Here is a 14,824-nt window from a genome sequence, read left to right as displayed (position 1 = left end):
ATCCCTGTTTGTGAGCATTTCTCAATTTGCCAAGATAACCCATTCACCTGACAGGTGGGGCATATCAAGAAGCGAATTAAATAGCATGATCATTACACAGGTGCACCTTGTGCTTGGGACAATAAAAGGCCACTGTAAAATGTGTAGCTTTTTCACACAGCACAATGCCACAGATGTCTCAAGTTTTGAGGGAGCGTGTAATTGGCATGCTGACTGCAGGAATGTCCAACAGAGCTGTTGCTGGAAAATGTAATGCTCATTTCTCTACCAAAAGCTGCATCCAATGTTGTTTTAGGGAATTTGGCTGTACGTCCAACTGGCCTCCACAACCGCAGACCACGTATGGCGCTGTGTGGCGAGCGGTTTGCTGATGTCAATGTTGTGAACAGAGTGGGGTTATGGTATGGGCAGGCATAAGCTACGGACAATGAACACAATTACATTTTATTGACGGAGATACCGTGACGAGACCCCGAGGCCCATTGTCGTGCCATTCTTCCGCTGCCATCACCTCATGTTTGAGCATGATAATGCACAGCCCCATGTCACAAGGATCTGTTAGCTGAAAATGTCTCAATTCTTCCATGGCCTGCATACTCACCAGACATGTCACCCATCGAGCATGTGTGGGATGCTCTGGACCGATGTGTATGACAGCGTGTTTCAAAGTTCACGCCAATATCCAGCAACTTCGCACAGTCATTGAAGAGAAGTGGGACAACATTCTACAGGTCACAATCAACAGCCTGATCAATCCCATGTGAAGGAGATTTGTCACGCTGCATGAGGTAAATGGTAGTCTGGTTTTCTGATCCACGCCCCTACTTTTTTTAAAGGTATCTGTGACCAACAGATGCAGATCTGTAACCCCAATCATGTGAAATCCATAGATTAGGGCCTAATTTATTTATTTCAATTGACTGATTTCCTTATATGAACTGTAACTCAGTAAAATAGTTTAAATTGTTGCATGTTCCATTTATATTTTTGTTCAGTATAATACACTAGCATACAGTACTTAGAATGAAGCAATGAATTGGGAATGCATTCTAAATAGTATGCTAGTATGGACATTGGAACTCACATGTAAGTGCTTTTGACCAGCATGATCTGACTGCACTAGGAAGTGTTTGCCGGAGATTTTTTGCAAGAGACAAGACTGCATGCTTATTTTGCAGGGCAAAATCCTCACTGATGATTTAGATAGAAAGCAACTACCAGTGTTCACGTATTTCCACCAACATTTTCCTTTCAATCATGCCTCTCAATGACATGTAAATGATTGTGGACCATGTTGTGGACCATGGTTCCATAATCTTTAGTACAGGGCTCTCCGACCCTGTTCCTGGAGAGCTACCGTCCTGTAGGTTTTTACTTTAACCCTAATCAAGCGCACCTGATTCTAATAATTATCTGGTTGATGAGATGAATCATGGTTAGTTACAACTGGGGTTGGGGTGAAAACCTACAGGAGGGTAGCTCTCCAGGAACAGGGTTGGAGAGCCCTGCTTTAGTATAATGTTTACCTTTTATTGTGAGGGTTCACTTCCTGTGCTAAACCCCAGGGCCACAACTGACCAATCAGCTACAGTGTGTTTCATTGGCTCAGAAATAGGGAAGACCATAAAAACAGCTGATGTCTGTATTGTCCACATTGCTTATGCTCCAGTCTTTGTTATTAATTGTAACTAAAAGTGTACTTGCATTGTGATTGGGTTAACTTCTTTCCCATGAAGAAAGGGCACCGATAACACACTTAACATGTTATTCTATATCCAAGATCTTCTATATCCAATGGACACTGGGGCCCTTAAGGGTTGTAACCTCACCCCAGTAACAACCAATATTCAACCAAATACAAAATAAGTGTAATAAAAGTGTGAGGGTCGAATCAAACGTCACGTTGTGACATGTGAAGGTTGTTATGAGAGTTCACATGAAGGGTTTGAAATTACTGTTCTAAATACGGTTATCTCTGTGGATTAATCCTCTCTAAGTCTGGGAGCTTGGCGTGTCAGGTGGACACAATTGACTTCTGCCTCGCAAGGATACTTGCAGAAACTCCCGGCTTTGCAGAAAGCCCTGGCTGGCTGGCTGCGGGCTGGCTGGCTGGCTGCAGGCTGGCTGGCTGCAGGCTGGCTGGCTGGCTGGCTGCAGGCTGGCTGGCTGGCTGCAGGCTGGCTGGCTGGCTGCAGGCTGGCTGGCTGGCTGCAGTTTGGCTGGCTGGATGCAGGCTGGCTGGCTGCAGGCTGGCTGGATGCAGGCTGGCTGGCTGCAGGCTGGCTGGCTGGCTGGCTGCAGGCTGGCTGCAGGCTGGCTGCAGGCTGGCTGCAGGCTGGCTGCAGGCTGGCTGGCTGGCTGGCTGCAGGCTGGCTGGCTGGCTGCAGTTTGGCTGGCTGGATGCAGGCTGGCTGGCTGGCTGCAGGCTGGCTGGCAGCCTTATGGAACTTACGGCTACAGTATACTGTGAATAATAGTTATTTTCGAAAGCTTCACGTGTTCCTTATGAAGATCTTAAAGATAATTTTGATTGGCAGTTTGAATTAATGACACTTTAATTCATCGCATTAGATAACAAGGCAGTTAACCCACTGTTCCCCCGGGCACCGAAGACGTGGATGTTGATTAAGGTAGCCCCCCGGACCTCTCTGATTCAGAGGGGTTGGGTTAAATGCGTAAGACACATTTCAGTTGAATGCATTCAGTTGTACAACTGACTAGGTATCCCCCTTTCCAATTCCTTCCCTAACATGCACTTTCCAATGGTGCAGTTACCCTCTGCAGTGCAAGTTTGAATTCCAGACGTAGCTATTTCCTGTTATTGAGGCACTGAAAGAAGTAAAAAATATGCATTTGATATATATATATATATATATAATGTTGATTTTCTCTTCCAGATATTTGTTATAGTACAGCGTGTGTATATATGTGTGTATGTCCAGTTTGTGTGTTTGCATGTATGTTCATGTATGGAGAGTATGAAAACCCTGCAAATTCCCTCTCCAAGCCATTCCCCAGCATTTTGGTAAATATTGTTTAAGCTATGAGGACATGTCTAGTGTTTGAATATGCTTTTACAGCCAAAACACTTTGTGGAAAATAGTACTTAAAGTAAAAAATATATAAGTATGTTTCCATTGTTATTGCAGAGGTATAAAGAGAAGTTAGGGAGCCCAAGCTACGTGATATAAAAACAATGGCAGTGAATGTAAAGATCCCTACTAACAAGTGACCTTGAATTAACTTCAGTTACCCTGTTTGTGGAGCAAATGGATCACCCATTAGTGCATTGTTTACTCCATCCCAGATTCTGTACCTAGAGACATCTATGCCTCTGTTATAATTTTGGCAAGAGTTAATAACTATGAACTTGATGAGGCTCTATTATAATCATATGAATCACAGTTCATCCTGTGCTCCTTTCTTTTTGGTGTTTCTTTTTATATGTTGACTCATACTGTGAGGGAAAAAAGGTATTTGATCCCCTGCTGATTTTGTACGTTTGCCCACTGACAAAGACATGATCAGTCTATAATTTTAATGGTAGGTTTATTTGAACAGTGAGAGACAGAATAACAACAAAAAAATCCAGAAAAATGCATGTCAAAAATGTTATAAATTGATTTGGATTTCAATGAGGGAAGTAAGTATTTGACCCCCTCTCAATCAGAAAGATTTCTGGCTCCCAGGTGTCTTTTATGCAGGTAACGAGCTGAGATTAGGAGGACACTCTTTAAGGGAGTGCTCCTAATCTCAGCTTGTTACCTGTATAAAAGACACCTGTCCACAGAAGCAATCAATCAATCAGATTCAAAACTCTCCACCATGGCCAACACCAAAGAGCTCTCCAAGGATGTCAGGGACAAGATTGTAGACCTACACAAGGCTGGAAGGGGCTACAAGACCATCGCCTAGCAGCTTGTTCAGAAGGTGACAACAGTTGGTGCGATTATTCGCAAATGGAAGAAACGCAAAAGAACTGTCAATCTCCCTCGGCCTGGGGCTCCACGCAAGATCTCACCTCGTGGAGTTGCAATTATCATGAGAACGGTGAGGAATCAGCCCAGAACTACACGGGAGGATCTTGTCAATGATCTCAAGGCAGCTGGGACTATAGTTACCAAGAAAACAATTGGTAACACACTACGCCGTGAAGGACTGAAATCCTGCAGCGCCCGCAAAGTCCCCCTGCTCAAGAAAGCACATATACATGCCTGTCTGAAGTTTGCCAATGAACATCTGAATGATTCAGAGGACAACTGGGTGAAAGTGTTGTGGTCAGATGAGACTAAAATGGAGCTCTTTGGCATCAACTCAACTCGCCGTGTTTGGATGAGGAGGAATGCTGCCTATGACCCTAAGAACACCATCCCCACCGTCAAACATGGAGGTGGAAACATTATGCTTTGGGGGTGTTTTTCTGCTAAGGAGACAGGACGACTTCACCGTATCAAAGGGACGATTGACGGGGCCATGTACCGTCAAATCTTGGGTGAGAACCTCCTTCCCTCAGCCAGGGCATTGAAAATGGGTCGTGGATGGGTATTCCAGCATGACAATGACCCAAAACACACGGCCAAGGCAACAAAGGAGTGGCTCAAGAAGAAGCACATTAAGGTCCTGGAGTGGCCTAGCCAGTCTCCAGACCTTAATCCCACAGAAAATCTGTGGAGGGAGCTGAAGGTTCGAGTTGCCAAACGTCAGCCTCGAAACCTTAATGACTTGGAGAAGATCTGCAAAGAGGAGTGGGGCAAAATCCCTCCTGAGATGTGTGCAAACCTGATGGCCAACTACAAGAAACGTCTGACCTCTGTGATTGCCAACGAGGGTTTTGCCACCAAGTACTAAGTCATGTTTTGCAGAGGGGTCAAATACTTATTTCCCTCATTAAAATGCAAATCAATTTATAACATTTTTGACATGCGTTTTTCTGGATTTTTTTGTTCTGTCTCTCACTGTTCAAATAAACCTACCATTAAAATTATAGAATGATCATTTCTTTGTCAGTGTGCAAACGTACAAAATCAGCAGGGGATCAAATACTTTTTTCCCTCACTGTACATAATTCACCACAAAATGTTTGTCTAGATAGGCCTACATAATTTGTCAAATCATTATTTGTTCTTTAATAAATCCCTTTCCTGCAGTCAAATGACCAAATTGCCCTCTAGTGGCCTCATGGGTGGACTGTTAACATTTTTCATAATTTCATAATTAATCAACATTATAAAAAATGTAAACAAACTCTATGTCAAATGGTTTTGTTATATTTAAGTCTTCTATGATGTATATAAAGTGTAATATTGGGATGCAAACTCAAAATGTATTACATTTAATCCCTATATGTGACAGGTACAGGTGTCTTTTTAAAGCCCATAACCATGTGTGTGAGGTTTATACTTTTGTTTCAAAGTAGATTTGTTTAAGACTACCATTTAGCCTACTGCAGTACAGGGTTAATGCTATAAGCTGTAGCCTAGTATAAGGCCAATTACTTTTCAGTTGAACAAAGATGAACTTGCTAAATATTATTGCTATATTTGTATTGTGTCTACCCAATTTTTTGCTACCCTATTTGTGGCTACACTGAAAACCTTGAGTTTCTGCAAACTAAGCAATGTATTCTCCAAACCCACTCCCCTCCTGAACTAGGTGGGAGTTCTGTTAAGAATCCATTTTTACACTGTCAGTGTTTATGTCCTGTCGCCGTCAAATCAAAAATAAAAGGCATTCATCACATACACAGTTTACAAAAGGTATAAAAGGTGCAGTGAAGTGTTTGTGTGCTAGTTATGATAATGGCGCCCATTTCAGATCACATTACACGCAGCAGACCAACTGTTAAGCAAACTGGGCAGTGTGGTGAGAACGGGACAGGTTGGAAATGTGACTATGTGGCGGTGTTTTGGCGGTGGTTTCAGACGGGATAAAAGGCACCACGTCTGTACATTTGGCATTTTAGTCATTTAGCAGGCGCTCTTATCCGGAGCAACTTACAGGAGAAATTAGTTAATTGCCTTGCTCAAGGGCACGTCGACAGATTTTTCACCTAGTCGGCTCGGTGATACGGACCAGCGGCCTTTCGGTTACTGGTCCAATGTTCTGCTAGACTACCTGCCTCCCACAGTAAGCTAGGCCACAATGCAAACCTTCAACAGCTCTCCTTCTTGCCAATCCATCCATTCCTAACCCTAAGCTCCGGCAGCAGATGCTCTGCAGGTTATTAGGCTCAATGCCCAATAACCCGTAGGGCCATGTGAGCATTAGGCAACAGCCAACCGCCGAGAATCAAAAACAGCACAAGGCCTTAGCCTGCCTTACTGGAAAGGCCTTAGTTTGGGCGCTCACATGGCTAACGCTCATCCGCTAACACTTTGAGAGACGGCTATTAGTGCCTGTGGATGGATCCTCCTAAACCCAATGGAAGCACTTAACAAGACTACATGACTCGGTCTACATTGATCCAAAATGGTTGTGTAATTGTTGTCCCATTTTCTGGTAGACAAATAACAGGGCTGTTCAGGGTTTTCAACAATGCTAATTGAAGAAAATAATTGAAATTCAGTTTTAAAAAAATGTGGGTAATCATAATCTGTTTTAGAATTCAAACATACATTAGGCTAACACTACAGCATGGCTAACACTACAGTATGGCTAACACTACAGCATGGCTAACACTACAGCATGGCTAACACTACAGTATGGCTAACACTACAGTATGGCTAACACTACAGCATGGCTAACACTACAGCATGGCTAACACTACAGTATGGCTAACACTACAGCATGGCTAACACTACAGTATGGCTAACACTACAGTATGGCTAACACTACAGCATGGCTAACACTACAGCATGGCTAACACTACAGTATGGCTAACACTACAGTATGGCTAACACTACAATATGGCTAACACTACAATATGGCTAACACTACAGCATGGCTAACACTACAGTATGGCTAACACTACAATATGGCTAACACTACAGTATGGCTAACACTACAGCATGGCTAACACTACAGTATGGCTAACACTACAGTATGGCTAACACTACAATATGGCTAACACTACAATATGGCTAACACTACAGTATGGCTAACACTACAATATGGCTAACACTACAATATGGCTAACACTACAGTATGGCTAACACTTGGCCGACGTCTGCGTAGTCAAATTGCTCCTGTAACTCAATACTTTTTTGCTCCTATAATTCAAGCTGTTTCTTCTTCCGTTTTAAAAGGTAATAATTATTAGTATTGTCATGCTTGCCTGTTCTCTTGTTTTGTGGTGTGAAGATACACAGTTACGGTAGTATAACAACGTGTCTGACCATAGCAAGCTGCTAAGGTGTTGCACAGTTCTGTTGTCTTTGCACAGGGTTGTATTGAAGTTATTCATTCATTTCAAATCATTGATTTTACAGTGCCTTCAGAGAGTATTCAAACCTCTTGACTATTTCCACATTTTGTTATGTCACAGCCTGAATTTAAAATTGATTAAATGTAGATGTTTTTGTAACTGGCCTACATGCTACACCATATTGTCAATGTTTTTCCATTTTTCTATCAATTAAAAAGCAAAAGTACTCAACCCCTTTGTTATGGCAAGTCTAAATAAGTTCAGGAGCAAAAATGTGTAAAATAAGTTGCATGGACTCAATAATAGTGTTTAACATGCTTTATGAATGTCTACATCTTTGTACCCCACACATACAATTATCTGTAAGGTCCTTCAGTCGAGCAGTGCATTTCAAACACAGATTCAACCATGGTCCTTGTGATATAGAATATATACAATTAGAAAAAAAACAAAAGCAATCCTCTATAGAGGTTAACAGAACGGGCATGTTACGTTGTGCAACAGTGGTGTGCATGTATGTACGCCACAAACCAAATGTTCCAATGTTCTGCTTTGTGCTTTGTGCATTCCCAACACGCCATGTCATCTCAGCCTGTTTTGCTATACATGTCCCATAGTATTCATCAATGTATCCTATTCAAATAAGTCTTCACAAATGTCTTTCCTATTTTAGCCAGGGACACCTACTGCTTGCTATGGTATCATACTGTACCTTACATTCCAAACAGGAAATCAGTATGCTTTCTCAATTGAATTTCTCTCTCAAACAGTTGTGTAGATGGGATTTTGTCTCCACAACTGTCCTGTATTTGTCCTCTGAAGAACGGTTGGCTTTAGATTAGAGGAGCTGCATCTGTAGGTTTTAAAGGCTATGTCTGCCAAGCCGCCATGTCTTCCCAGCTGCGTTACAACCTGTACATTCTCAAAGGATCATTTTGAAACTGGCTGGCCTACTGAGAGTTTCATATCCTGATAATTTATCATGATGTCTGCTTTCATTTAATTCATTAGGCTACATCGTCTTGACAATAACTAGCATTTCTTGGCAGATTACATTTTCTGTTTAAGTGAGATTTTGTGTGACTTCATACATGCATTTCTTTCTCTTTACTTCTTTCCTTTGAAGGCAAGCACGGGTGACGAGGAAAACAAGTTGACGGTATGTTTATGTTCTGTTGTGGCATCTTAATATGTATTTGTATGTGTACTGTCATATTGACAGTACTGAATATCCAGTGCTCTTAAGCAAGCACACAAAGCATGTTGCCATAGAACGCAATGCTGCATTAATACAATTAAATATAAAGGGCTACAAATGTGTCAGTTAGTTTGCACCAGAGCCATGTGTTTAGAGTGTTGGGCCAATGGCGTTTCTGCATTAAGACACATTTACATGACACTTCAACATTCAACATGGCGGCCATGTTAGCTCCCCACTAACATTACTTGAGGAATATTAAACGAATATTATGAAACTGAATGTCTAGAAGGAGCATTATGATGCATTTACATGACACTTCAACATTCTATGGCAGCCATGTTGGCTCCCCATTAACATGGGCAATATTTAAACAGTGCTATGTAACTGAAAGTCTAGAATTAGATCAAAAGTTGACCTAACTCTCTAAATATATCAACTCTCTAAATATACGCCGCTGGTTTGCACTACAAGACCCTCATTATTGACACTCACGCACTTGACACGTCACACTGTGCATTCACTGTGCATACCGCTGTGTTCAACTGCATCATTGTCACGCCACTGTGTACCAAAGACGCAGATGCATTGCGAGTTCAGGGTTGGGGTCAAACCAGTAAAGTAAAATTGAAACTCATTTCATACATTCAATCTCAGTTCACTTGACTGAACTGAAAGCCAAATTGACTCCACACCTGCAGCTATAGATTAGAGTTATGTATTGAAGCTATAGATGATCTAGTATTGAAGCTATAGATGATCTAGTATTGAAGCTATAGATGATCTAGTATTGAAGCTATAGATGATCATGTATTGAAGCTATAGATAATCTAGTATTGAAGCTATAGATGATCATGTATTGAAGCTATAGATGATCTAGTATTGAAGCTATAGGTGATCTAGTATTGAAGCTATAGGTGATCTAGTATTGAAGCTATAGATGATCTAGTATTGAAGCTATAGATGATCTAGTATTGAAGCTATAGATGATCTAGTATTGAAGCTATAGATGATCTAGTATGGAAGCTATAGATGATCTAGTATTGAAGCTATAGATGATCTAGTATTGAAGCTAAAGATGATCATCTGGTATAGAGACGTTAAAGCAGCCTATGCCCTTGGTCTCTACTGCAGGCCAAGCCCCGTCTCCAGAGAGGAGGATCATCGGCCTCCCTCCACAACACCCTGATGAGGAATAGCATCTTCCAGCTCATGATCCACACACTGGACCCCTTCAGTGAGGGTGAGGGACTGGGGGGTAAAACAACGTGTTTTTTTGACACACCTTCAATATAGACACACTTCCAATATCTATATTTGATGTATTTGTTTCAATATGTTTCTGTACTAGGCATGTTTTCATAATTTCTCATTAATGGAAACAAAATAAAATACGTGTTATGTTTTATGTTTCCATTAGCGGGGAATCCGTAGCTAGGTTCATATCGTTGGGGTTCATCACTGACTCTCTGTAGCAATGATTGTGTTTCAGGGCGATTCAAAGAGAAGGCCTCCATTCTTCACAAGATGGCCAAACAGAAATGTCAAGATGGTGGGGACGGGGAAAAACCCAACGGTGTCGCAGGTGAGCTTTACATTTTAAACGTACGTAAATGTTAAATATGTTAAAATACTTTATACGTGTTATATACTTTATTCTAAACTGGGTGGTTCCAGCCCTGAACGCTGATTGGCTGAAAGCCGTGGTATATGAGACCGTATACCACGGGTATGACAAAACATCTATTTTTACTGTTCTAACTACATTTGTAACCAGTTTATAATATCAGTAAGGCACCTCTGGTGTTTGTGGTATATTTGCTTAAGAACAGCCCTTAGCCGTGGTATATTGGCCATATACCACACCGCCTCAGGCCTTATTGCTTAAATATACTGTATATACATAATATATATTGCATTACATCCTCCAGTGCCTCTCACTGTCTCTCCTTCAAGACTAACTCCTGGCCTTTTTCTCTATTTCTGTCTCTCTACGCAGACAAAAGCATCCCCAACAGTTCCAACGTGACAGTGGAAGTCACTTCGCCTGCGAACGGTGACATAGGACCGGTAGGCTTTGTCTACTAAATACCTCCAAAATCAGTGATGATGTTTAAGAGAGTAACTGACACCCACTGGATAAATGAGTTCTGTTTAAATCAAATATGTTTTATAGCCTTGGTATTCCTGTCACTGTTTCTCTCTACCCCCCCCCCCCCCCCCCCCTCTCTGTTTGGTAGGCTGAGGAGGAGGAAGATGAGGACACTCCTCTGAGTTTGGAGTGGCCGGAGACGAACCGCAAACGAATAACGTATCTCCTTATCCTCCCCATCGTCTTCCCTCTGTGGCTCTCTCTGCCGGATGTCAGGAGAGAGGTAAGTGGAGCTGCTATACTCCTCAGACTACATTAACATTTGCGGTGTAGCTAGGATTGATTGATTGATTGGTAGGTAGGTTGTTTGTTTGGTTGATTGATTTGTGAAAATCTATGACGCTGACGCTTCAAAAGGACATTGAAAGTTTTCATGAAACCTTTTTTTTTTTCAGACTTCCACAAAGTTCTTCCCCATGACCTTCCTTGGTTCAATCTGTTGGATTGCTGCCTTCTCCTACCTCATGGTGTGGTGGGCTCATCAGGTAAGCCCCTCCCTGACACCTGTCACTCTCATTCTGAGCCAATCAAAACATAGGGTTTGTTTTTATCGTTTCGACTCCTGATACAGGACAGGGTTGCGTTCAGGAGGGCCCAAAGTAAAATGTTGTGGAACGTTGCAGGTAGAAATGCCATGAATAGAGCCGACATGATTCTTTACTCTAGAATTGAGATGACTGTTATAAGGCCAAAAAATGTCCTAATAGCTAAGAAAATACTTCCAGTAGTACTTACTAGCTCCCCCGTCAGATCAACGTTAACCTCGACTATAGAACAAGAGCCAACCAATCCAAACAAGATCCAGTCATTTGATTGAGTTTCAGCTGCGTCTATTGCCAGACGTCATAACGCCAAATCGGATTCTTCGTCTTTGTTTGAACAATGTAGTTAACCCATTTTCACTCTCAGGTTGGAGAGACCTTCTGGATTACAGAGGAGATCATGGGATTGACCATATTAGCAGCTGGTACCTCAATCCCTGATCTAATCACCAGTGTCATCGTAGCACGGAAAGGCCTTGGTGACATGGCTGTGTCCAGCTCTGTGGGCTCCAACATATTTGACATCACCGTGGGGTAAGTCGGTCCAAAAGCACATTTATAACGCTCCAACTCCTGTTTGCATGAATGAGTCATTTTTGGATGTTTTCTCGGACAAGCTCTATCGCCGCACATTTGCAATGTTACAGTAGTTATGCACAGATCTATGCTCTTTTGAATGACGAAAATGTAAACCTAGAAAGTCAAAGGATCAACTGTAACTATGTTTTCACTTTACCACCGTATAGTCCACTCTAGACGGTAACGGTACATGTGATTTCCATGTTTCTCCATCTACCCTTCCAGCCTGCCGTTCCCTTGGCTCGTCTACGGCCTAATCAATGACTTCAAGGCGGTGCAGGTGAGCAGCAACGGCCTGTTCTGCGCCATCGTGCTCCTCTTCCTCATGTTGCTCTTCGTCATCATCTCCATCGCCTCCTGCAAGTGGAGGATGAGCAAGTTGCTGGGAGGCCTCATGTTCTTACTGTACATCTTCTTCCTGGTAACCAGCGTCATGCTGGAAGACAAGATCATCGTGTGTCCCATCTCCATCTGAAGGCCCCTCTTCAACCCCAAACCCCCTGGAAACACAAACACACACATACAGCACACACAATCATATAATCCTCCGGTTGTCAATGGGGGCTTCCGTTGGGAGGAGCAGTAGAAAACGAGCCTGGCGTGACTGATTGAGTTCAAATGTCCCGAGCCCAACCTGCAGATTATCATTTGCGAACTTTGAGCAGGGCAGACGGACCTGTCGATGAGCGATTGATTCACGATGCTACTGCCCAACGGGGTGGGTTTCTCTCCTCGTCACATGACCACATCCGAGAGCTCCCGTTGGTTTAAATCCGTCGTTGGCTGACAAACAGACGAATGTAATCACACCCATGATGGAGAGTAGGGGACCACGTCTGGTTACTCCAATCCAGAGGACTATGTGATATGATTAGAGAATATATTTGAATTAGTCAGGTATCAACTGTCAATCGGGCTCAAAAACTTTGATGGCTGTATGAAGTGGAGCTCTGGAAAAGGTCCAGCATTGTCCTAACCAGAAAGTGGAACCTGGCAGAGAAGTGTCTGAAGATTGCACGGATCAAGTGGAAGTGTTTTTCTTGATTTTTGTAAATTAGTTTTCAGATGTATTTATATTACAAATGCTTAATTGCAAAACCCAAAAGGTTTTTGTTCTCAAATCAAAATCTAAAATTTGTACAGTTCTGATTTGGTTTATAACTGGTACATGGTTGTATGAACTTGCAAAGTTTGGAAAGGTAAACGTGTATATGAAGAGAAAATGATAGTAATATGAAGAGGGTTGTTTCGTTTGGGACAATTTTGTCAAGTAAATATAATATAGTATTTCTAATGTTAATTTATCTTCTGTTTCTTAACCCCAACCCATATTTTCCAACTTGTTTGACCCTTAATTAATATTAAGGGGAATGCTACAACATTTTTATGGTTGAAAACGTAACAATACAATTTTTTTCGGTAAAAGATATATATTCACAGTACTCCACTTATTCTATATGCAAATCAGTTGTTGAACATGACAACTGTAAATAGCTAAAATGGTCGACAGGTTTGAAATTCAGCACACCGTATGATGTAGGGACACACTATATTAAATCACTTTCGGTGTACAACAACCCCTTTCAATCAAATGTATTTATAAAGCCCTTTTGACATCAGCAGATGTCACAAAGTGCTATAGAGAAACCCAGACTAAAACCCCAAACAGTGCAGATGTATAAGCAGATGTGAAGTGTAAAAACATCTAAAGGGGGGTTGTGAACTCTGTACAAATTATCATTTTTCCATGTTTGATACAGTTTGTATGCTTCAGAGTCATATAGGCAACATCTAAACATGTATTTTTTTATACGTTATTTGTTTGCTTGTTTTCTCTGTATAATACAGCAAACAGTAACATGTATATCTGAATAACATTCTGGTTTTTTTTCACTTGTGATCAACTGAACAGAATAGGGGTTGAAGATTTTATATTGACCAAAGTAAAATAGCATGTGAATGATATTATCCGAATAATCAATGGTTCTACTCTGTAAAGTTAAAATCTATATGTTTCTTCTCCACTATGAGATCGAGCTTTAAAAATGTCAAACTATTTAGTTGTTGCAGAATTGTTACCTTACCATTGCTGTACGGTGCTTACACTTTGACTGGCAATGGCAAAACATATCACTGGGATATACTATATGTGATTTTTTAACAATAATAATTGAACCATCCAAAACCGAATAGGCAAAATGAATGAGCTACTATATTCACAACTAAAATAATGGATTATCTTTGTAAAAATATTTTCCATTTATTACTGTATCCCCCTTCACTTTGTTAATTTCTCTTTTATTTCACCTTTATTTAACCAGGTAGGCAAGTTGAGAACAAGTTCTCATTTACAATTGCGACCTGGCCAAGATAAAGCAAAGCAGTTCGACAACATACAAAAACACAGAGTTACACATGGAGTAAAACAACATACAATCAATGATGCAGTAGAAAAAAATAAGACTATATACAATGTGAGCAAATGATGTGAGATAATGGAGGTAAAGGCAAAAAAATGCCATGGTGGCAAAGTAAATAAAGTATGGCAAGAAAAAACACTGGAATGGTAGATTTGTAGTTTGAAGAAATTTAAAAGTTAAGCCAATTTCCTAATTTTCAATATGTTTTCTCTCGCGTATGCAATTTGTATGCATACAAACAGTGTGTAAACTGTAATGTAAACTCAGAATATGATCATTCCATCTTATATTCAGACCAATATTGCTTCCACTACTTTAGGGTTTAACGTTGATATCTACAGAACACTGTTAGATGACAGATAACATCTTAACTTTAGACAGCCACATTAAAGTAAAGCACTTTCATATCTAGAGTGTGCAATTTGTTGATATTTTTTTTCAATGGATCTTATGCGTGCGTAACATTTAATGTATGGATGAGCAGGAAGGAAAAACTGTCAATATGCAGAACTATATGGATGGCGTGGAAGTCTATTATAATACAGAAAAAACAATGAATGGCAATGCTTT

At 41.1% G+C, this 14,824-nt stretch overlaps 1 protein-coding gene across 1 annotated transcript in view; it reads left to right on the top strand.

The window, feature by feature from the left end:
• Positions 1 to 13,449, top strand: part of LOC115191852 (sodium/potassium/calcium exchanger 2) — a 21,456-nt gene extending 8,007 nt beyond the window's left edge. Inside the window, exons 3-10 of the mRNA XM_029749822.1 lie at positions 8,490 to 8,522; positions 9,696 to 9,804; positions 10,054 to 10,146; positions 10,561 to 10,631; positions 10,802 to 10,936; positions 11,109 to 11,198; positions 11,623 to 11,789; positions 12,060 to 13,449. Coding sequence (XP_029605682.1) covers positions 8,490 to 8,522; positions 9,696 to 9,804; positions 10,054 to 10,146; positions 10,561 to 10,631; positions 10,802 to 10,936; positions 11,109 to 11,198; positions 11,623 to 11,789; positions 12,060 to 12,309 — 948 coding nt within the window. The 3' untranslated portion in view covers positions 12,310 to 13,449. The remainder of the gene's footprint in view (positions 1 to 8,489; positions 8,523 to 9,695; positions 9,805 to 10,053; positions 10,147 to 10,560; positions 10,632 to 10,801; positions 10,937 to 11,108; positions 11,199 to 11,622; positions 11,790 to 12,059) is intronic.
• Positions 13,450 to 14,824: the final 1,375 nt, after the last annotated feature.

Source organism: Salmo trutta, chromosome 4 (assembly GCF_901001165.1).
Source record: "Salmo trutta chromosome 4, fSalTru1.1, whole genome shotgun sequence".
NCBI classification, from domain to species: Eukaryota; Metazoa; Chordata; class Actinopteri; order Salmoniformes; family Salmonidae; genus Salmo; species Salmo trutta.
The sequence above is the reverse complement of the archived record's forward strand: the minus strand, read 5'-3'. Positions and strand labels throughout refer to the sequence as shown.